Here is a 23,921-nt window from a genome sequence, read left to right as displayed (position 1 = left end):
CTCACCTTTACTGGCTCCACCCCCGCCTCTTTGATCTGTCTGTCTCCACTCCACCTATCTTCTCCTTTATCCATCTTCTATCCACCCCCCCCCAACTCTCTCCCTATTTATTTCAGAATCCCCTTCCCCTCCCCCATTTCTGAAGAAGGGTCTAGACCTGAAACATCAGCTTTCTACTCCTCCGATGCTGCTTGGCCTGCTGTGTTCATCAAGCTATACACCTTGTTATCTCAGATTCTCCAGCATCTGCAGTTCCTACTATCTCTGATTTTGAAAGCAGTCCAGGACACATTATAGAAACCTGTCTCCTTTGACTCTTTTACTGCTCTTCATTTTACCTTTGAATAATTATCGTCATTTATTGTAGCCTTGTTGTTTGTTTTCTCTAATTTGTCAATAACTTGTGCTCTAGCCTTTCACAGTGTATACAATAAGTATGCAAGAGAATAACAGTTCCCTTAACTAACCAAATAGGTTCAAATTTTGCATGATCTTTTCTGTTGGCCCTGTTCTTACTACTGAAATAGTTCCATCTTGAATATTACCTAACCAGGAGTGTTCAGCTCCTAGTTCTGCCTTTCTTAAACTGCATTTCTGTTAATGTTCCCAATGGGCTGCAGAAAGTGAAGAGTATTCTATAAACAGCATCCAAAAGCACTTTCTAAATCCGTATGTTTCAAGACCAAGGAGGAGCGAAGCACGGCTGATTTAAGAAACTAGATTTGGGTAAATAACTCTCTTTGGAGAGTCAGAGACCAATTGGGAATTAATCACAGTACTCCTAGGTTCAGAATAAAAACGCAAAAGTATGACATCCAAAGATAGGGCAAACTCGATGAGGTTAAATCTAATTTGGCTCAATTTAATTGGATAGAAAAGTTAGCAAACAAGATATCTGATCAGAGGTGGGAAATTTTGAACTAAGGAACAAATTTAAGGCAAACACGAGATGCAGTTCAGTGGAAAGATAAATTAAAACTAAACCTAAAAAAGAGGGCTGACTATTAAAAAGTAATTAGGGAATGCAATAAAGAGAGGAGATTAAGAGGAGTAATAAAAAACACGAACCAGATTAGCAGGTAACAGGAAGTTAATGAAAGCCACCTATAGTCATATTTAAAAAATGTGAGAATAATTAGAGGAGGACTGCATAAGGAGCAAGAGTGAAATCTAGTTTTGAAAGCTGTGGGAAGATGGGAGAGCTCCTAAATATTTGGTGCCAGGTTTTTATTCAGTCGTAACATACAAGGTCAAGGGGAACCAGAGTGAAGAGAGAATCTTCTTCAGAAGTTAGCAGACCACAAGCTGGGCAAGTCCCTGGGCTCTGACACAGACCCACTGCTGTTGTTGGAAATCAGAGAGGCGATAGCAGAGGTTCTGATTGCAATTTTTCAATTTTCCTTAGATATGCAAATTGTGCCATGGCCTGAAGGGTAACCAATGTAACACCTCTGCTCAAGAAGAGGGAGGAGGATAAACCAGGTAATTATTGACGAGCTAGTCTAATTAATCAAGTGTGAGAACACACTTAGAATCCATTCTTTCAAATAAAATTAGTTAGTTAATTAATACATTTGTAAACCCTAAGAGCTGCCAACACGAGTATATTAAGGCAAATTATGTTTGACAAATGTTTTCGAAAACCTGGTCACTTGGACTTGTAATGTGAATGTAGCTGATGTACTGGTTATAGGTTTTCAGAAGGCATTTGGATGAAGTATCGGAGGGTGCTGGAGTATTGTAAACAAAGCATTAGTTTTAACGGGTTTACTTGGTTTGAAGCTTAGGTGGAAGTTGTGTCCTGGGGTCAGCATTCACTAACGTTTTGTTCCCTGAGTTTTTAGAAAATTTAGATTTGCACACAGGAAACATTGGAATTTGGTGATAACCCAAAGTAAAATGGTTGCAAACAATGAGGGCAAATACTATAACATTTGAGGAAGACATAGATAAGTGAGCAGAATGCTCAAACTTTGCCAGATATAATTTAAATGCCAATGAATGGAAGACAGTAATGTATATAGACAGTGGTTTGGCCACAGTTAAGAGTTTTGTGGTCTCCCTTGGGCCTTGGAGGGAGATTAAAACTATTGAGAGCATAAAGTACAGGTTAATACCATGGATGAAAACAATAGTTTTTTGGAAGGTATCAGTTATTGTGACCATTTGTATTAGAGTGGCAGTTTCAAAGAATGATGCAGCACAGCATTTGGTCCTTGTTGGTTGTTTGGATCTGTCAGTTTATACTACTCCCCAGCTTTTTTTCCTGTGGCCCCGTTTTAAGAAAAATACTTTCAAATATTAATCCAGTTCCCTCTTGAAAGTTATTACTGAATCTGTTTCCAATTACCTTTTCAAGCAATGCATTCCAGATCACAGCTCCTCACTGAATTCTTGTTCTTGTTCCTTCTCATCTTCCCCCTGGCTCTTTTATTTACTGCCTTTAAACCATTTCCTCTGGTTATTGACCCTTTGATTACTGCAACAGTTTCTCCTGATTTATTATGTTCAAACATATTCATGACTTTGAAAACCTATGAAATCTACCCTTAGCCTCCTGAGGACAACAATCCCAGCTTCCCTGGCTGTCAATGTAAATGAAGGTTCCCCATTCCTACTAAATCTCTACTGTACCTTCTGCTAGGCTCTGATGTCCTTCTCAAAGTGCAGTGGCGAGAGTTGAACACACTACTCCAGCTGAGGATAACCAGAGTTTAATAAAAGCTTAGAATAGCATTGTTGCTTTTATAATCTCTGCTTCTGTTACTAATAAAGCCATGAATCCATTGTGCTAATACACTGTTCTCAACAGTGTCCTGGTACCTTCACAGATTTGTGTACATACACACATCAAGCACCACTACCACATCCATGCCCTCTTGTTCTTGAGCCCTATTTGACATGTACCATGCATTTATATTTCCTTTCCCTGTTATTCCCACCAAAATGTGTCATTCCTTTCTTAACATGAGAAATTTAATTGGTCAAGTGTTTGCCCATTTCATGAGTCCATGTCCTTAACTTTGTTACCATTCTCCCCATGACTTACTATATGACTAACATAAAAGAAACGTATTTCTGGTCCTGTGAATGGCAATTTCAAGAGTTGGGAGTTGAACAGGATCTCCAGTGTAGCAATATTCAGATTACTCTTGCTGCATGTATTAACTGGAAGGAACTTGCAGTTATATAACTTATAACATTTATGGCATAATTTTATCATTGTCTTCAAGTTGTCTTGAGGTGTTTCATACTCAAAGAATTTTTGAACTGTAGCAAAGTATCACATGAAACTTTGTAAACCTATCTTATCAATTTATACTGAAGACCACCACAGTCACTTTCTCTGGAAATGTATGTGTTCCCTGAACAAATAGCTTATGCTGTGTTGATTTAATTTATTTTGTGCTGTATCTAGTGATACAAAATAAAAGCTTAAAACCCTTTAAACTGTTGAGTGAGATGATTGTTTTTGTCTAACTTTAGATGAGCAACAACAGTAACAAGCGAGCTCCAACAACAGCAACACAGCGACTGAAACAGGACTATCTTCGAATAAAGAAAGACCCAGTGCCTTATATCTGTGCTGAACCTCTCCCATCTAATATTCTTGAATGGTAAGTACATATAGCGTTAATAAATTTGCTTAATAAATTGTATATGTCATATTTCAGCATCGTAGTAGTTAAAAAGAAGCTGATCCAGCCAATCTTGCTTTACATTGGTTATGAAATGTCTCAGGACCACACAACATTGCAACATCCAATTGAGACTGCATTCATTTGTGGTTTGTCACTCCACCATTCTATCCAGGAGTTCTTTCCATATACTATCAATAAATGTTACAGAAAGTAACTACAGTTGTGTAGGACTTCAGTTGAATCATATTTGGAATACTGCGTACAGTTCTGGTCGCCACATTACCAAAAAGATGTGGATGCTTTGGAGAGGGTGCAGAAGAGGTTCACCAAGATGTTGCCTGGTATGGAGGGTGCCAGCTATGAAGAGAGGTTGAGTAGATTAGGATTATTTACATTAGAAAGACGTAGGTTGAGGGGGGATCTGATTGAGGTCTACAAAATCATGAGAGGTATAGACAGGGTGGATAGCAAGAAGCTTTTTCCCAGAGTGGGGGACTCCATTACTAGGGGTCACGATTTCAAGGTGAGAGGGGAAAAGTTTAAGGGAGATATGCGTGGAAAGTTCTCTACGCAGAGGGTGGTGGGTGCCTGGAACGCGTTGCCAGCAGAGGTGGTAGAGCTGGGCATGATAGCGTCATTTAAGATGTATCTAGACAGATACATGAATGGGCAGGGAGCAGAGGGATACAGATCCTTGGAAAATAGGCGACAGGTTTAGATATAGGATCTGGATCGGCGCAGGCTTGGAGGGCAGAAGGGCCTGTTCCTGTGCTGTAATTTTCTTTGTTCTTTGTTCTTTTGTTCTTATCCTATTTATTCAAAGAACGAAAAGCAAAATTTTCTCCAATTTTTGAAAATCTCTTAAAACCAGGCTAGAGACATTCAGCTTTTCTTTTAACCACCTCCAATGTTTGAAGGACACCAAATAGGCATACCACGGAAGGTGAGGTCTGTCTAAAGCACTGCTTGGTTTCTGTTGACTTCTTGTGTCTCAGGCTGTTCTATTTTATTGTTAAACATGGTTAATTGCTTCTTTACATTGGTTGAAAATGCTGAGTGTCCAACCTGATGAGCCTTCTGTGTTTTATTTTGTTTCCAATTTCATCTGTAGCTAATTGTAGTAGCTTTTGATTTTTAAAGTTTGTGCTTGATTTTCAACTATTCCTCAGCGATATTTAAATCTTCCTTGTGAAGTGGTGCAGTCAAGCTGCACTTTGTCTCGCTGATGCCAACACTGTCTAAATATGGATTTTTATGACACACTTTCCTTACTTTGCTCCAGTTTTATACAAAGTAGTGAAAGGAAATTGGCCCTTTAACTGTAGGCACTGAACAAAATAAATCACTAAACGAAACCAGTCTCATTCCTAAAAATAAATTCCAAATCTGTTTGGCTGTGACAGATTCAAACTGTAACTAGGTAGAACCTGAACCAATCAAATTGAACAAAATGCTGTTTCAATAACCTTTGACCTACCATTCTACTTTCTCTCACTTTTAGATAAGTTCAGAATAAAACTGATACCTTAGGTTTTAATGTTCTTGTTTTACCTGGTGCTGTTGCTAGATGTTCATCTCAATGCTCTTCATTTAAATAGGTTTATCAGTGATAACAGTGTTGGCAGAGTACGGGATGTCGTAAATTCAGAGGGTTCGGGTTGTTGTAAAGTTCTGAGCTGTTGATGATGACAGTGCTTCCTGGTTGCCCAATTTTTGAGCTGCTAAATCCCAATTCATGCTAATTTATTAGAGTGACTGCCAACTAGCTTGCTTCAAGATCTTTTGCCTGAATATGGGTTAGATTGCATACAACTAATTATTGTTAGGCAAAAAGATGACTGGCATCACCAATCTTGGAATCAGACAATATGCTGGCCCCTTGAGGGATTTCTAAACGATTTTCTGTAGGCATATTTTGTAAATGTGTGCTGGTGTGAGGTTAGGCTGATGTGAGCTAATGGAAACAGAGGGAAATTCCAGTGATGAAACACAACTCCCATGTGGCCATCTTTTTTGTTTACCAAGATGCAAACGGTGAGAATGTTCTGTTTGTTTTGCTATTTTCAAAGAGGCTGCTTCTACATCAAAGAGGATCCAGTGTAAAAAAAATTATATTAGAATACTAATCATTTATGACTTTATGTATTGCATGTAGAGCTCCATAAGCTGTATTTCTTACCAGAAACCATCATTGTGACTTTACCAAAGTAGCTGAAAGAGCAACCAAATCTTGTAAGCAATGCAGCCATGTGTATGCAATATAAATTTCGAGTTGTGTCCACTATTATATTTATAAGAATCAGAATAATTGTGTAATACTTTAACCTGTACAAAATAGTTTCATGTTGTGAATGTTTTCTATCTTTTGGATCAGTTGGGGGAAAAAAAACAGAACCCTGATGCATCATAAATTGTTTGTTAAACTTGAGGTCAGTTGTTAACCTGAAATTTGTGTTGTCCAATAGAAACAAGTTGATTTATCACATGCTTCAATTCAGTTTATCATTTTATAATAAACTGGTTACTGCACAACCTGCTAAATATATTCCTTCTGAATGATGATATGCAATTGTACAAAATTTGAATTTATATATAGTAAGTATTATCAAATGGAATGTGCAATTTCCCAAAAGCAAGTTTTTCTCTCTCTCACTCCACTCTGAAAAGGAGCATTGAGATCACTATGTTGGTGTGGTCTCATGCTAACCTTTGGTTTATTGGTTTAAATTAGCCATATTTGGGTGACAGGACTAGTTGCTAATATGTCGGACATCACTGACCAAATCTCTGCACCACCTCACTGTGGCGGAAATTAAATGCTGTGACTTTCAGTTTTAAAGGTAATTTTTATTTTTATTGTATTTTGTGTTGTTTTTTAATTTTAATTGGTTTGACAGCAGAAGTGATATTGGAAAGTCCTAGCCACCAGTAATTTGTGGTGCTTTTGTGAAACTTAAGAATAATTAAAAATTAATTTTTAAGAAACCTGCAGTGCCCCATGTCAGATTTCTCAAATTGCTACCTATGCGCTATGATTTGCAGCCAAGCCCTTCAATTTTCTATAAGGTTACCAGAATATAGTATCTTAATAGGTCAAAGTGTAACAAATGTCTCATTGTAACCTTATATCCACTCGCATATAATTGTTGTAGCAATGCTCTTTGAGAAGTTTTACTCTGTTTTGATTCTTCACCGCCAGCAGTCTACTATACATTCATATTTAGGTGTAAAGTGCTGGTCAAAGATTTAAAATCAATGCTTATAAGTCACAACTATTGCTGAAACAGTGCATGGAATTGTACCAGAATGGAGCAAAGTTACTGTAGTACTGGATTGCAAAATGCCTTATCTGTGCTAAATTTATTCATAGAATTATCTTATTCTGGATGTAGAATATGAAAAAATATGGTTTCCTTAACAATGTTTAATGTTTCCTGCTAGGCATTATGTGGTACGAGGCCCTGAGAAAACACCTTATGAGGGTATGTATTGACATTGCTGTACGTTCAGATCTGAAAATCGGCTGATATATTAATGTTATTCTGTTTGTTTCACATTTATTAGTCCTTTTTATCATTATATAATAAACTGCTCCAGAGCCTGCAGAATATATCTTTTATTCACAGGGGTACATTTATTTTGTGTTTCATGATTTGGCTGTGATGGCAGTATTTTAGATTTCTTAATGGCTCTGTTTCAAAGGTTTAAGCGTTGTCATTTAATTTCTTATCCTCTGGCTATCAAAGGCAATAGACAACTTGTGTGTTGGGCAATTTTCTATTATCAAAATTTTTCTGAACATTTATGGTATAGGCAAAAAATATTGTCACAGTAATGATGCTTTTCTGTTTCCATTAATGAATCGATTTGCTGTTAAAGAAGAATATCATAACATAAAGACCTTTGTTTTAAATTAAAGTTTAATGGAAATTCTGCTGCACTGCTGGTAAAAGATGGAATAATGCATACCTATTTCTATTTAAAACAGAAATGAAAAGGCATTACTTCTCTCAGGGTTATGAATCTGTGGAATTCATTACCTCAGAGCGTAGTGGATGCTGAATAAATTTGAGGAGGAGATGGACAGATTTTCGATCAGTAACGGATTAAAGGTTATGGGGAGTGGGCAGGAAAGTGGAATTGAGGGTGAGATGTGATGAACCATGATTGTATTAAATGGTCGAGCATGGTTGAGGGGCTGAGTTGCCTACTGCTGCTCCTAGTTATGTTTTATGTCCTCTTGCTTTGAATCAGAAAGTTTAGAGAAAGACTATAAAAGTATGTGCCCATAAAATTTCTGTAATTTATAAAAACTGAGATATTTGTTTGTATTTGAAGACGAGTGTACATCCTAAGTTAAGCAGCAGAGGGTAGGCAGTGAGTAGGCCTCGGAGGGTGTGCACAGGAGGTAAGTAGGCAAATGCAGAGGCCTACATGAAACCTAGAGGACATGGGCAACCACCCTGAGAAGGGAGTAGGTGGAAGTAATTTTCAAGTTAGATTTTATTTAAAAACAAAAAAGGGGGTAATTAATGTCTGTGCTGTAAGTCTGGACCTGTCAGCTAATTGTTTTCTTGCTGATGCCTGTTCTCTGCAATCCCTGCAAAAAAACGTATCTAAAGCTTCATCTCAACAAATATTACAGACATATTACCTACAACTTACATTTTGAGAATTGGATTTAAATGTTGCCCATTTACTTGTAGACTTGGAAGAGTGAAAGCATTCCTGCAGCTATACAAATAGGTATTACTAGAGGCTAACCACACCAGTGGATTAAGATTTTTATGTATCATAAGTGGACTGACCAAAAGAGAATTTATTCAGGTCGTAGTCCATACAATGAATGAGATTCAGATTTTATCTTATTCTCAAACTGATTACTTTTATTAAATATTTATTTATGAGACAAATGAAGTCTCTGTTATATGGTGGCTCAGTGGTTAGCACTGCTGTCTCTCAACGCCAGGGACCTCAGTTCAATTCCAACCTTGAGCGAATGTCTGTGTGGAGTTTGCACGTTCTCCTCGTGTCTGCGTGGGTTTCTTCCCACAGCCCAAAGATGTGCAGGCTAGGTGGATTGGCCATGCTAAATTGCCCATAGTGTCCAGGGATGTGTAGGTTAGGTACAGGGAAGTGCAGGGCTACAGGAATAGGGTAGGGGAATGGGTCTGGGTGGGATGCTGTTTGTAAGGTTGGTGTGGATTTGAAGGACAGAATGGCCTGCTTCCGCTGTAGGGATTCTATGATTTTGTGAAAGAATTATCATGAATATGTATGCCCTAATTACTGGTGGATACCAGTGAAGCCAATGTTGGCTAATACATTTAAAGGCAGAATGAGTCATAATTAGTTTGCTGCTGATGTTGATCCTGATGAATGCTCGGTGTCAAGTAATATTTAAAATATACTTTGTCTCCATTGAAAATACCAAGTGGGGATCATGATATTGTTTGTGAGAGTGGATAGCTCCATGAGCTATTTCAAGAGCTGGGGTAAAACTGAAGTGATTTGCTTTACTACTTTAATTGGAAAAAACTGTTTTCAAAAACTGCTAGAATACCAACCAAAATGTATGTTTCAATCATTTTCTGAGCCTGCATTGCTAATTTTATTCTAACAAGGCTATGACTTTAAGATGTGTATTTTGTCCTGGTTTCTTTTAAGAGAGTGATTGAATGAGAGGTGCTGAGCAGTCTGGTAGCATAAACAGCTTGTGTGGCATTTTTTGGTTAATGTTGGAAAAATAGAAGCAGCCTGGATGGGTATGGCCAGCTCTTGGACCAGGATGTTTAGATTTTTTTAAGCTTTAAGCAGTTGCTGTTGTGGGCTTGAAGAAGTGGAAGCAATTTTTCCCTCTCTTGATTACAGCCAAAAGTTGGGGGTTTACTTCCTAGGCTGCTGGATTGCATGTGAGACAAAATCTGTTTTAGGAATTTGCCTTTCTGCCACGGTGTGTTTATGGGTTGTTAGTATGTTGGAATGGTTAATTAGTAATAGTTTCTGTGTTTATTATTTTGTTAAGTTTTCAAATGGAGTTAAGTTATTCTAAGTTCTTCTTTCTTTTGTTGTATTGTAACTGTGGTGTTTGAATAAATTGTGTTTTGCTTAACGTCGAGTAGTTTGAACAGTCGAATTGCATCTGGATCACAGCTCTTTACATTTGCCTTTAAAATAAGAAAAAGTTAGGGTCTAGGCTACCACCTTAAAATATGTGGAGGGGGTCTGGTGTGGTGCATATCATTAAATTGGAAAACGATAACCTTGTTCAAATTGTGAAAGTAATGTATCTTTGACTCTACTGGCTGTTCATTTAGCCGTGTGCATTTTTTTTCTGGTACAAAAACAAAATATTGAAAATACTGTTAAGTTTGTCAGCATTTGGGAGAAGAGCAAAATCAAATTAGTGTTTCAGCTAAGTTAATTATTTCTCCATTATTCGGTTTCTTTCCTCATGGATGCTGCCTGAACTGCCGGGTTTTTCCAGCATTTTTTCTGATTTCCAATATCTGTGATATTTTGCTTTTGTGCTAGAACTCTCTTATGCTCCATTTTTGGCATGGCCATATTCATGATGAAATAAATAATGTTGAAAGTTTCAGTTACAGAATATATTGAAATGAAGCATACACAGATTCTAATAGTGCTTTTGCTTTCTCTTTCAATCTAGGTGGTCTTTATCATGGGAAGTTAGTTTTCCCCAGAGAATTTCCTTTTAAGCCCCCTAGTATATATATGATAACGCCAAATGGAAGATTCAAATGCAATACAAGGTAAGAAATCCTAGTAAATAATTTGAAACTTTCATTAATAGTGTCAAGGTATAGCCATAAGCATACTGTACAGTATTATTGAAGATTATTATCTATTCTTCATTTCACATTTCACCTTTGGTTATTCACATTGTATGGCATTGAAATTTCCTGCGTTAACATTAAAAAATACACTTCACGTTTCCGGTTTCTGGCACATAGCTGTGCTGACATTCTAGTCTCGTGGAGTCATTAAAGACCAATAGTTCACAATTCAAATAATGGTTTTAAAGTTGGTGCAAGTTCAGACGCTCCAAAGGCTAAACTTTTTAAACAGTGAAACTTTTTAACATTGTTTTGAATCACCAGTAGATCATAGATCCTTTCAAAACATTATGTTTTCATATCATTAACAGTAGAAGCCATTGTTATAATTCAGACATTTCCAGGTACTGTCCACGCAGTCAACAAAAGCCATAATTCTCTTGGAAAGTAACTAATATTCCAGAATGTTTGTACTCCCAAGAAACCCCTCTTTCTCCTGATAGGCTAGCTGGAAAGCTACAAAAATGCCTCTGCCAGATGTCCCCAGCATCACTGTCTTCAACCAATTCAATTCACTCCATAAGAAATAGCTGAAGGCACTGGATTTTGCAAAATCTATGGACACTGAAACATTCCACCAATAATACTGAAGACTTGTCCTCCAGACTTGCCACAACCCGAGCCAAGCTGTTCCAGTACAGCAATAACATTAGTATCTACCTGACAATGTGCAAAATTGCCAAAAAACAGGACAAATCCATCCCAACCAATTACCACCCCATCTGTTTACTCTTAATGATCAATAAAGTGATGGAAGGGGTGCTATTGAGTGCCACATGCATTAATCTACTCACATGTGCTCAGTTTCATTTTCTCCAGGGCTAATCAACTCTAATTCATTACAACCTATCCACCATACGCAAGGTACAAGTCAGGATTATGATGGAATACTTTCCATTTGCCTGGATGGATGTAGCTCCAACAACACACAAAAGCTCAACACCATCTAGAAAAAAACCAATCACCTTAATTGGCAGCCCATTCACTATTTTGAGCAATCACTCCTTTCGCCACTGCTACACAACTATATCATAGATCTTTGCTGCTGGATCAAAATCCTGGAACTCTAGCCTTAACATCATTGTGTATTAACAACATATCTACCCCACATGGACTTCAGCAGTTCACAAAGACAGCTCATCGCCACCTTCTCCAGGGTAATAAATGTGAACTTCTCCAACTCACATTCCATGAATGAATAAAACAAAATCTCCTTTCTGACTGTCAGAAGGGAATTTGCAGGTGTTGTGATGGGCTGTATTTCCTAGGCTATAAGCTGGAAGTCAGGTTAATAAAGGAGAAAATCAAGCAGGAGCTAAAGCAAACAACATTCTTTACCAGATTGTGATAAATAATTTGTCTCCAGTAATGGAAATCAACTCCATTGAAACCATTAATAATGCTCATTAGCTGTAATACATCCACAAGGAAAATCTTTAATGTTGAAAACTCATTGTGTCCAACTAGTCCCAGCTTATCGATGTTTGGCGAAGAAGAGGTTCGTCAAACATAGTTTATTTTGGATCCAAAATCAACCTGTCTTTCATTTGGAAATGTAAATTAAATCAAAGTAAGTTTGTGTCTTTCACATTCTCAAATGGATAGGACACATCACATGCATTTTAAAGCCACACAGTTTTATCAGAGTATGGTTTTCCAATTATTTACTTTTTATGGGTATGTGAAGCAAGGTAAATTCCCTACAAGGAGTGATAGGTTTACGCCCTCTCTGTCAGACCGCAGGCTCATGAACAATTAATTATTTTCTCTCGCCTGGTATACAATACTAATTGGTTTTAACAATATTACTGTTTCTAACTAAAGTAACATATTTGTCTCAAGTGATATAGGAGCCAGAAATGTGAGTCAATTCTATTTCTAGACAGGTGGATTCAACATCCTAGGGCTTATCATTGACTAGACACTGAAACGGCTAGCCATATATATAGACTGTGGCTACAAGAACAAGTCAGAGATTAGGTATCCTGTAGAAAATAACTCCCCTTCTGATTCCCTAAAGCTTGTCAACCGTCTACAAGGCACAAGTCAGATGTGTGATGGAATACTCTCCACTTCCTTGACACCATCCAGGACAAAGCAACCTGTATGATTCGCATCACGTACACAAACATTCCCTCAGTAGCAGTTTGTACCATGTACAAAATGCAGTGCAGAAATTCACTAAGGCTTCTTAGATAGCATCTTTTAAATTTACATCTAGAAAGACCAAGGAAAACAGATACATGGCAGCACTACCACCTGCAAATTTCTCTCCAAGCCATTCACCGTCCTGTCTTGGAAAGATATCAATGTTGCTTCAGTGACGTTGGGTCAAAATCCTGGAACTGCCTTAATGATATTGTCTACCTAACTCAAATGGACTGCAACAGTTCAGGAAGACTTCACTTCTTTCTCAAGGGCAGTAAATACTGGGCCAGCCATTGGTGCCCACATGCCAAGAATAGAAAGAAAATAATCTAGCAGATGGTATCCAATTAAAAGTTTGTATTGGATGGCTCACTACCATAGTCGTATATAAAAAATAATGTTCCATTTAATGTTTGAAACTAGATTGATTTGAGTCCCAGTCAATTCCTAACAATGTTCCTAATCTCACTGAATCTATTGCAAGCTGTGGAGTGTGGATCACCTTCCTCCTATGAAGAAGGCAAGTCATTGCAATTTGCAGTTACACAGTTCACTTTTCAGTAGTTTACTGTAGGGCAGCAATTGACCAATAGGGAGCCAAGTGAGTGGCAATTCAGCATCTCCTAGTGACTTGCTATGTAGCAATAGCAAAGTTCTCTAGAATCAGCCTCCAAGCTCTTTGAACAAAAGTATACATGTCTTTTGAGGAAGAAATAAATATTGCATAATTTTAATTAACATAACCTTTAGAAATTCCTTATGCCACAACAGAAATTGTTGGGGGCTTAGGCACCTACAGCAGATCAAATGCAGTTATTCATGGAGAATACTTGCCACTAAGTGCTTGAGGACAATTAGAGATGGGCAATTTGCTGGCCTTGCCAGAGATGCCCACATCCCATTAACAAATTTAGAAGAAAAAAAAGGTTGGCATGAGCTTTTCCTCTCAGATGGGTCCAATGTTTGAGCATCATCAAAGTCTCAAAACATTTTATTATTTTGAAATAAATTTAAAGGAGGGGTTTGTGCCAGCTTAATGCTTTGGTTTAACTGAGTTTTCATAAAACCAGTCTGTATATTTTTTAAAAAAACACATCTAACCGTCAAATATTTACACCTTGTAAAAGCTTTAATCAAGAAACATTGTACTCACTTTTGATCAATATAAACAAATTTTTCTTTTGGTAATATGAATGTTACCACTTGTGATTAACCTGTTGATTTTTTTTTAAGAAAATGACCAACGGTAGGCTTCCTGCTGTAAATTCTGCATAGTATACCCTATATTTGTTACAAAGTTAGAGATCAAGTAGTAATTCCATTTTCGAAAAAATGATTTGTTAAAGGTAGTTTTTTTCCAAATCCACCAGTAATCATATAATTCTGTTATCCACATTTGTATTTTGATATGTTGAGATTCCATGGTTTCCCATTTTTCCTCTTGCACCCAAATCCATTCTTACATGGCTTCACTTGCTATTTTCGGAGTATTGCTTGTACATAGCTCATTTCAACATTGGCAATTCGGTATTTTTGTGTTGTGATTGTCAATGTTTTTAGTCAGCGTTTTTAGTCAGCATTTCCAGCCATCTCAGTTTTTCAATGTTGTAATAAAAGCTAAAAACCTGAGATGATATAGAAACAGATTTTGGATGGTGATTTGTGTAATTGTTAGATAACATTTCTTTTTAACACATGCAACGCAGATTTATATTTAGGATATTGACATATTTTACCAAGGATATATGAACTCTACTGTTTTTGCTTGAATTCCCAAAAACACAAATTTGAAGTTTACCATAAACTGCAAATTACTTAAAACCTTTTGAGCTATATCCTATTTAAATGCCTGTGCTTTTAACACTTGTAACATCAGTTGAAGTCTTGAATGAAGAATCTCCGTTGTGGAACAAGGAATTGCTAAAAATTATGTACGTGTTATTTATTTTCCACATTTTTGGTCTCAGTTTTCCATTCTATTCCTTCCTCAAAAACTAGTACACTCTTGATTAACAAAGAGCTTGGAATCTGATTTTCCACAACTTTGTTGATACTGTAGCTGGCCACTGGAAAGTGCTGAAGTACTGTTCCCTGGCCTCCCTGTCCAGAATAATATCGCCAGTTCTCTGAAGGTCCATCTGATGTCAGGATGTGGGAACTCGCAGGCTGACATTCAGCTGTGTTCTTAATCTTTGCCTTAAAAATAATGCATTAATCTCTATAGGTGGAGTCCCAAAGAACAGTAGACTTTTGATAAATTGTCTAAAATACAGTGTGTGAAAATGTGATTTACTACCTCATTGTTGTCTATCTGTGGGCTAAGAAATTTGAGAAGTGATATAAATCCTGTTAAGAAAAACAACCTTAATTACAGTAAATATCTTTACATTGCAGGTTATGTCTTTCAATCACTGATTTTCATCCAGATACCTGGAACCCAGCCTGGTCTGTCTCTACAATCCTGACTGGTCTTCTTAGCTTCATGGTAGAGAAAGGGCCTACACTGGGTAGCATTGAAACTTCTGAATATACAGTGAGTTACTTCCATTAATTACTAAAGAAAAGCTCTTTGCTATCATGCTATAGATTTTTCGAGGTTTGAACAGAATGATGTTGCTGCCTTCCAAATTATATTTTTATCCTCTTCCACTTCTCCCCTTTCTTATAGACTCCAAATCTGTGGAACTAAGAATAGTCTGCCTCTAATTTCAATTTCTTTGTATTGAGCATAACACTCTGCAGACAGAGGAGAGTGCAGTTCAATAGAAATGAACTACGACTTTGTCTTCTCCTCCTTGTTTTCTAGGTCTGTGTAATCATTATCTTATTTTATGCTTAACGTACATTTTGTCCTATTTTAAACTTGTTTGAAACTTTTGCTATGTTCTCGTTCTCGTTCTCATTCACATCCAGTCCCACTTACCCATCACCCCTGTGCTCCCTGTTCTGCTTTTTGCTTCTGGTCAAACTGTTAACTTTAAACTTTCCATCCTTGTTTTCAAATTCTTTTTGCCCTACCTCTACAAATCCCCACTGTCATTCCCACTAACCCAGCCCCAATCCAGTAGATTTCTACCACAACAAAAACAAAGTTGCTGGAAAAGCTCAGCAGGTCTGGCAGCATCTGTGAAGGAAAAAACAGAGTTAACATTTCGGGTCTGGTGACCCTTCCTCAGATCTCTACATTTCTGCCATTTCTGATTTTAATGATTGTGTGTGGCTGCCTAGGCCCTAAATTGTGGAATTGCTTCCCTCTATCTCTGCCTCTTCACCTGACATTCCTACTTTAAAATGATATTTATACTGACCACTTTTACCAAGCTTTTGATCCTGTAGCTTAAAGTCTGCTAATGTGGTGCAGTGTCAACCTTTGTTTCATAATTCTCCTCTAAAGCATCTTGGGATATTCATTACATTAAAGACAGTATATAAATTTAAGTTGTTAGGTAAAAATGTGTTCTTTGTTCATTTTATCATTACTAATCAGTCTACCAGACTTCAATGCCAAATGTATTGGGCTGACATGAAAGTGGATAGAGAGCCCTCAGGTGCTCATGGAGTTTGGTACATTGCAGAAATTTTATTAACCATATTTCTGTTTTTTTGCCTGTATAGTTAGGGTCGCATCCTGAAAATATTGGATCTTTGTCAAGGGGACCTGTTTGTTATTTTGTCAGTACAATAGGAAAACAAACTGATCTTCAGTTTTTGTGTTTTAACACGTTTACTCATAGCTGTTAACTTTTGCAAATAAAAAGAGAAAAAATTAATAATTTTGAAGCGTCTGGTTTTAGAATAATTTAATTTTTGGTACGTTCATTGCTGTGATGCAGCTGCTGATGTTGCTTCCTTTTAAAATCTATTAATTTTGTCACAAGCCTTTCAAAATGTTTGGCTACTAGCATCACAAGGCCTGAAGATGGACAACCTGTTGCAAGTTTTACAGCAGGGGGCTTATTGTGGCTATTGAATACACTGAGAAGATTTTGCTAGTTTTTATGATTTAATAGATTCACAATTGTCTCCGTTGATGGCTTGTCAAAGAATAGACCTCCGGCTCATACAGCAAAGCCATGAATGCTACAAAGCAATTTTGTTGATTGTGTTGTATCCTGTATCAATTCAAAACAGAGAGGAGACATTGCAGGTTCTCTAGGAGCTAGATAGCCTACTCTAATTCAAGCTCTGACTTTCATCGAAAGTTGCTTAAATATTCTGGCACTAGAACATTAGGGGAAAAAATGATTACAATAACAATTTTTGAAATTGCAAACATATTTGATTTTGGCTTGCTATCAGTTCACAAACTGCACTCTGGTGCTAATTGATGCTTAACCATCAATGATTTTTGAAAGATCTCAATTTATGATCCTCTGGATTTTCAGAATGCTATTCCCTCAAACACCAGTTGATGTCAAGGTATCCTCTGCTGTAATAGCACCATAAAAGCATCCTATTGTCAGCGGTGCCAGCCCTGTTTGAGTCCATTAAGTCACAAGCTAATTGTTAGTACAGTAAAGGCAGATGAAATAATAGTCTTTACCTTTTTAAAGAAAAGTTATACATTTTTAGTTAGTGGAGTGAAATGTCTGTTTTCCTGTTTTCTGGTCTGCAGTTGCATTTTCATTATTTTTGCTTAGATCACCTCTTTCCAAAGTGTCTTTCTGTTTAAGATGCTTTACTAGAAATGAGGATGCACTTCTGAACTCGGTGGATATATGAAAGTCTGCAGAAGGATTTAGATAGGTTAAGTGAATGGGCAAGGGTCTGGCAGATGGAGTACAATGTTGTAAATGTGAGGTCATCCATTTTGTTAGGAATTACAGCAAAATGAACTATTATTTAAATGGTGAAAAATTGCATTATGTTGTTGTGCAGAGGGATCTGGGAGACCTTGTGCTTGAATCACAAAAAGGTTTGCAGGTGCCGCAGTAATTAAGAAGGCAAATGGAATATTGTCCTTCATTGCTAGAGGGATGGAGTTTAAAAACAGGAAGGTTATACTGCAGCTATGTAGGGTGCTGGTGAGGCCACACCTGGCGTACTGTGTACAGTTTTGGTCTCCGTACTTGAAAAAGGATGTACTGACATAAAGGAGGGTACAGAGGGGGTTCACGAGGTTGATTCCAGAATTGAGAAGGTTGGCTTATGAGGAGAGATTGAGTAGACAGACTATACTCATTAGAATTTAGAAGAATAAGGGGGGATCTTATAGAAACATTATAAAATTATGAAGGGAATAGATAAGATAGAAGCAAGGAGGTTGTTTCCACTGGTGGGTGAAACTAGAACTGGGGGTTATAGCCTCAAAATAAGGGGTGCAGATTTAGGACGGAGTTGAAGAGGAACGTCTTCACCCAAAGGGTTGTGAATCTGTGGAATTCCCTGCCCAGTAAAGCAGTTGAGGCTAGGATACGTTTTTGAACACTAAAGGAATTAAGGGTTATGGTGAGTGGGCAGGTCAGTGGAACTGGGTCCACGAAAAGATCAGTCAGGATCTTACTGAATGGCAGAGGAGGCTTGACAGACCAGATGTCTTACTCCTGCTCCTTTTTCTTATGTTCAAAAGAATGTACCAATCAAGTTCTGTTATCTGGCCACCAGTGTAACCATGTAGTAACAATGGTGGGCAAAACATCTACTATCAGAAATAAAACAGTCCGGAAACACCCTATATATGGACGAGGATCAGGATTTTTGATTAAACAGGAGCTTACAAATACCTTGATTACTTCGAGATTGATATCTGTTTCAGCTACAGGCTCTGCTGTAAGCATTGTTTGGGGTGATATGCCAGATTTAAAAAATATTTACCTGAATGGTGGTGACAAGGTCAGAAGAATCTTTGGTGTACTGAACTGTTTAGTGTTTGCATGTCCAGTTAGCGTCATAGAACCTGCAGGAAATTAGGGGACTATTTTTTACAAAAAAAAAGACATCCTTACTCCTTGGTCATGTGTTGGCAAATGACACTAACCACAGGAGCCTTGCAGCAATGCAAGAACCCTTAATTTCTATTTTCTTTTAAATGTAAGGGCAAATTAATGCTCTTGAAGCTGGGCATTGGAATGTATCTCTCAGTTGTTTCACTGGGCACAAAAAGTATTTGTTCTGTTTGTGCCATGGCATATTTTAGGGCTGGTGTTTAGGACCACTGTGTACACTTTATGTAGTGAAGTTTCCAGATTTTCACAAAGTTTGTTTCTCACGCATATCTTTTTAGTTTTAAGAGCTTGATTTAATTCTAATTATTGTAAGGTGTCCACAAAACTGCCCTCTTCAACTTTCCAGCTCTGTGTTATTCCAGCATGATTTATCTGAAAGTTTGGATAAGGAGAAATATTGGATTACCTGCTATTATTATTGTCTGTTCAGCTGCCGTGTTTGAAACGTCCTCTCTGTTTGCCATGTATTAATCTTGAAGTACTTGGAGTTTTGCTTATTTGAGAAAGCAGTTTCCATTGCATGTTCTCAAATGGCCCCAAAGGTTGAATGCTAAATAATATTAATTTCACATATGTCATAGACATCTTTGATATTTTAGGTCAGGTAGGATTAGAAGTTTGGGAAGGAGGGGAAGATCGTGACTTGTAACAAAGAGACAGAGGATGAACTGAAGAGGGGATAATGAAGGATCTTGAGTCAAAATCCTGCTTAGTAGCCACAGCAAGACATGAAAATGACAGGCTAACACTGAGGTTGGAATGCAGACTCAAAACAGTTTGCTGGCAGAAAAAAGGGTTCATGTGCTCCTGGGGGTTTGTGGTGTCCTGGACATGAAATTGGGTCATGAAATTGTCTGATGTCGTTAAAGTTTGGGGGAAATTGAGGCCCAGAAAAATGTGTGCGGATTAGGTTGTGGACTGAAAATGTGCCCAGTTGAGAAAGTTAAAGTAGAGCTCATTGTTGGAAACTAGTGCTGAGGGCTGCAATTTTGTTTTGTATTAAGTGTCTGACTGCTCATTTAGGTGAGAGATCATCCCATTAGGACTTGATCTAATGTATGATCAAATGGTCATGGCTTGTTTTTAAGTTGCGCTATTAATCTATTGGGGCGATACCGTTAGAATCTTGAAAGCACCAATCATTTATGTATAATAGATATTAACTTGCACTGAATAATGCTTTAAACTGAATTTTTGATCAAATACTTTACAGTCTTTGAAAAGTTACTTGTGATTTTTCTTTATAAATTCAATTTTAGCTGACAATAAATTAAAATTGTCTTGTGACAGTTTATCCTGATCCTTGAATAAATGCAAAGTAACGCTAATATATTGAATCTCTTCTTTTCTTACAGAAAAGGCAACTTGCTGTCCAAAGCAGCGCTTTTAATCTAAAGGATAAAGTGTTCTGTGAACTCTTCCCAGACTTAGTAGAGGTAAGTGTTCATACACTTTCAGGCTGAGCAACATGTTGAATGTATTGTCCAAGCTGGCCAATAGTACAAAAAAAATCTTTGGTATCGAATTAAGTAGTGAAAATTATGAAAATCAATGAAACCAGATTTAGAAGCGTTGAAATTCTTCAGTTTACTGGAAAGGTTGTATCAGGTTTCATTTAGGGAACAGATACCAAGGAGTTTTTAGAACTCAAGTTGAAATCAAAAAAATGGGGGTAGATTAATAGAACGAGTGGTACATGTTGACTGGCAAGAAGATCTGGAGATCATTGCAGTTAAATTTGTTGTCCTGACTTATGGAGCACAGTCTTTGACAGTGTTCTCAGTCAGTCTGGATTCTGCCACAATACAGGGGAGTCTGATATAGTAGAATGTTTGACAGTCAGAATCTAGTCTGCGCAGGTGACAATAGGAAAGTGGTTGAAGATTTTTATTTAAAACAATTTAATTTTTTTTAAAGAAGCGCAGGCAGCAACATAGAAATCTGTAAGTTCTCAGGATCTAATGTTAAAAGTGGTTGAGTTTGTTTTTGTGACCTTGCATCATAAATTTGCAGTTGTTTTCTCTTTGCTCACATGAGATTCATATTTGGTAAAATTAAAGGATCTGTATGGGTCTTATCCTCTCTACCATCAGTCATTTTTATTACCATTGCAAGGGGTCAGTGTTTTTCAAAGAGGTATATTCATAATGAATTTAACACAGTGCAAGGAAAAGCAGAAGCAACAAAGAGGTTCAAAGCAAAATGGATTTAATGACATTAGTTTTACTTTTTCTTATCTCTAGGAAATAAAGGAAAAGCAACGAGCACAAGAAGAACTAAGTAACAGGGCTCAGGCCCTGCCTCTACCAGATGTTATCCCTGATGGCGAAGTGCACCAAAACGGTATGCCACTTCTTAACGGCCATGCAGTGCTACCAGCTGCCAACCACCAAGGCCTTCAGCAGGCCAACCGAAACCACGGACTCCTAGGGGGAGCTTTAGCAAACTTATTTGTCATTGTTGGTTTTGCAGCCTTTGCTTACACAGTGAAGTATGTGTTACGAAGCATAGCACAAGAATAAAGCTGCTGAACAGACCAAATCACTGCAACCTTGCAAACAAATCGGACTCCTTTTGGGGAAACGTTGCAGAAGGGCAAGATTAAGACTGTGCGCTGGAGTGATGTAATTAAAATTACATTTGTATATGTACAAAAGTGACCAATTAGAGCCTATGGTTTTCTTTCACAGATGTACGGATCAATGGAGCTAACAAATGGTTCAAGAATATGCAAGGGTTTGGATTTACTGTACTGGTCATGCATATTTTACAATGGATGACCAATATTATGCTTCTTAATTATGGTGAATCTAAAACTTGTGCTATTTCTAAAAGGGGTGTGTTTTGCATTTTCAGATTTTAATTGTTTACTTCACAATGATTAAAAATCTATACCCCCAACATAAATGACTTTTTAATGTATTTATATTACTGTTGTACTTAGAATATATTGGAAGCATTTCTGAAATAAAAACAAAATGCAAAAATTAAATGCTAAACAGGATAAAACTGAGCGTGGACTTAAAAAGTACTTTTTAAAAAGTGTTTTTTTTTGCTTTAGCAAAATTGAAAAGGGGAGGATACGATATTGGTCGTCCAGTGTAATATAAGTGACCGCCAGAGAAATCAAGACCTTGTGCACATTCCGACAAACTGGTTACAGGCTTTTCCTCATTAGGTTTATGGGTATCTCTTTGGCAAAACAGTTACAGAAACCGTAATTTATAAATGAGATTTGTGAAAAGAAAAGATGCTCAATGCCCCACTTGTATTGTTGGAAACAGTACTTTAATGGACAATAATTTGCTGCTTAACCAGTTATTTCTGGAAGATGTTAAGTTTGCCTTTCCTTTTACGCAATATCTTTAGAATTTTGCAATACTTTTTCCAAAAACACCCATGTGCAAAATCTGATAGACTTGGCAATATACACAATTGCAAATTGGTGATTTAAGAAGGTCTTTGCAATGCCTCATCCTAATTTTAGGGTGGCATTAAACATTAAAATAGGGTATTTGAAATTCTGTTAAATGTCCTTTCTAACAAGCAATAGAAGTTAGATTACATTTTCACTTGACTGAAGACACTGTCATTTTGCTAAATTAAAGTACCTTTCTGGATGTAGTTATACCTGTCCCACTTGGCTGTTCATCTGAAATGAGCGTGTTGTGTGTAATAGCAATGACTGCTTTGTAAATTGACTATCAATAAAATTTACAGGATATAGTAATATCATTGCTTGTCTTTAACGTCATTGAAAGAAAAATACTAAAATCTTTCCAAAATTTATTACTTGTTTTCTATGAAGAGACTGATAGTAACATAAATGTAAAGTCCCCGCAATTTTATTCTGAAAGTATTGAGTAGGGAAGTGTTTGTTGTTCATTTACGTTTCTACAGTTCTACTTTATAATGTACAAAATATTTGTCAAGCCTTTGGAAAGTGTTTCTTGAAAGCTGTATTGGAATTGAGAATGTGTTGGTGACTTTGTATTTTGGAATTATTGAAAACTGAATGGACAAACAATGCAAATTCATTAAACTGACGAGCATTAAAGTTATAATTTTGCAAGGCCTCTCCGCCTCATCCGCAACATTATTTTAAAATTTGGAAAAGGTTTTCTTTTAAATCCCTATTCCTTAAAGTGTGAGTTAAAGTTTGCAATTTAATGTAAACTATATAATCTGGAAACCATTGATGAAGTTGCCCAGAGAGATCTATTTTGAAGTTTTTTTTTAAAAAGAAAGTTGATTTCAGTACCTGTTTAGTTTTATGTTCTGATCTGTTTGTTTTTAAAATCAATAAATTCTTTCTCACAAATGAAACTAGAAATTCAGGTGATCCCTTTTTGTACTGGATTTTCCTCCAATCCGCCACCACCTCATTAACATTGCTACCCTTTTGAGTCCATTCAAGAAGCAAACTGCTGGGACACTTGGATGGCTTCTGGACTAGCGGAATATGGGTATTGGAAATGAAGGAGATTGCAAGGGAACATAGATTCATAAACTGAGTCAACAATTCAATGCAAAGAAACGTGTAGTTGTACATTTTGGACGGAGACTATAAAAGATTAAAAGATCTTTAAAAGAGGTGGTGGAATTGAGGTTTATTTTTAAGATTAAAGTTAAATAAAAAATTAAGCAGGATCTGGGGTTTTGTTCAAATTTAAAAAGGATTTAGCCGTAGTTACTCTGAGCATCTTATGCAAGGATGTTTGATGATTATAATGGCATCAGAAAAACAATAGACTCTTTCACAGATTAACAGAGGACCTGGTATGTAATCCAGAATAATTTAAACTTTTGTTCTGCTGCTTGGTGAATTTTGTTTCTCTGTTATATCTGTACAGGCTTCCTAGTCCATCCCTCGGGAAATTTCACTCCACTGTTGCTTCAGTCTCTCGTTCAGGTTATAGTTGTCTGTTTAGTAATTCATAAGTAATTTCAGCTATTTTGATATTGTGAGCATAGATTAGATCATGAAGTAAAGATTGATTTGCACAGTCCCATCAAGCTTATTGCTTCAGTTGAGTTTCAGGCATTTACCTATTTGTACTTATAGGCTGTAGTGTATTTTAAGAGTGACTATAAATGGTCCAATTGCCATCATTGCATTGAACTTGGTTTCCTATACTTTTGTGGTGCAATCTGTCAAGATAGAGGAAAAATCAGCTGTAATTCTTCTACATTGACATTGATCAAGCGCCAAAGATTATTGTAGACTGAGCCTGTCCTTTATCCATGACTCAGTGGTTGTACTGCCCTAAGTCAGAAGGTGGTTGGTTCAGGTCACACTACGGAAATTTGAGCACTAAATCTAGACTGGC

At 37.0% G+C, this 23,921-nt stretch overlaps 1 protein-coding gene across 3 annotated transcripts in view; it reads left to right on the top strand.

Moving 5' to 3' along the window:
- ube2j2 (ubiquitin-conjugating enzyme E2, J2 (UBC6 homolog, yeast)) overlaps nt 1-22,667 on the top strand; it is a 30,762-nt gene extending 8,095 nt beyond the window's left edge. For 2 of the 3 annotated variants that reach the window (XM_020514447.2, XM_048615098.1), the window contains exons 2-7: nt 3,487-3,617; nt 7,083-7,123; nt 10,312-10,414; nt 15,041-15,179; nt 19,947-20,027; nt 20,835-22,667. In XM_020514447.2, the coding sequence (XP_020370036.1) occupies nt 3,487-3,617; nt 7,083-7,123; nt 10,312-10,414; nt 15,041-15,179; nt 19,947-20,027; nt 20,835-21,113 (774 nt within the window). In that variant the 3' untranslated portion in view covers nt 21,114-22,667. Of the gene's footprint in view, nt 1-1,405; nt 1,483-3,486; nt 3,618-7,082; nt 7,124-10,311; nt 10,415-15,040; nt 15,180-19,946; nt 20,028-20,834 lie in introns of all 3 variants that reach the window. The other variant, XM_020514448.2, reaches the window with a different exon arrangement.
- Nucleotides 22,668-23,921: the final 1,254 nt, after the last annotated feature.

The sequence above is a fragment of the Rhincodon typus genome, chromosome 31 (genome assembly GCF_021869965.1).
Source record: "Rhincodon typus isolate 14 chromosome 31, sRhiTyp1.1, whole genome shotgun sequence".
Classification (NCBI taxonomy): Eukaryota; Metazoa; Chordata; class Chondrichthyes; order Orectolobiformes; family Rhincodontidae; genus Rhincodon; species Rhincodon typus.
Note: the sequence above shows the minus strand (reverse complement) of the source record. Positions and strands in the feature narration are given on the sequence as shown.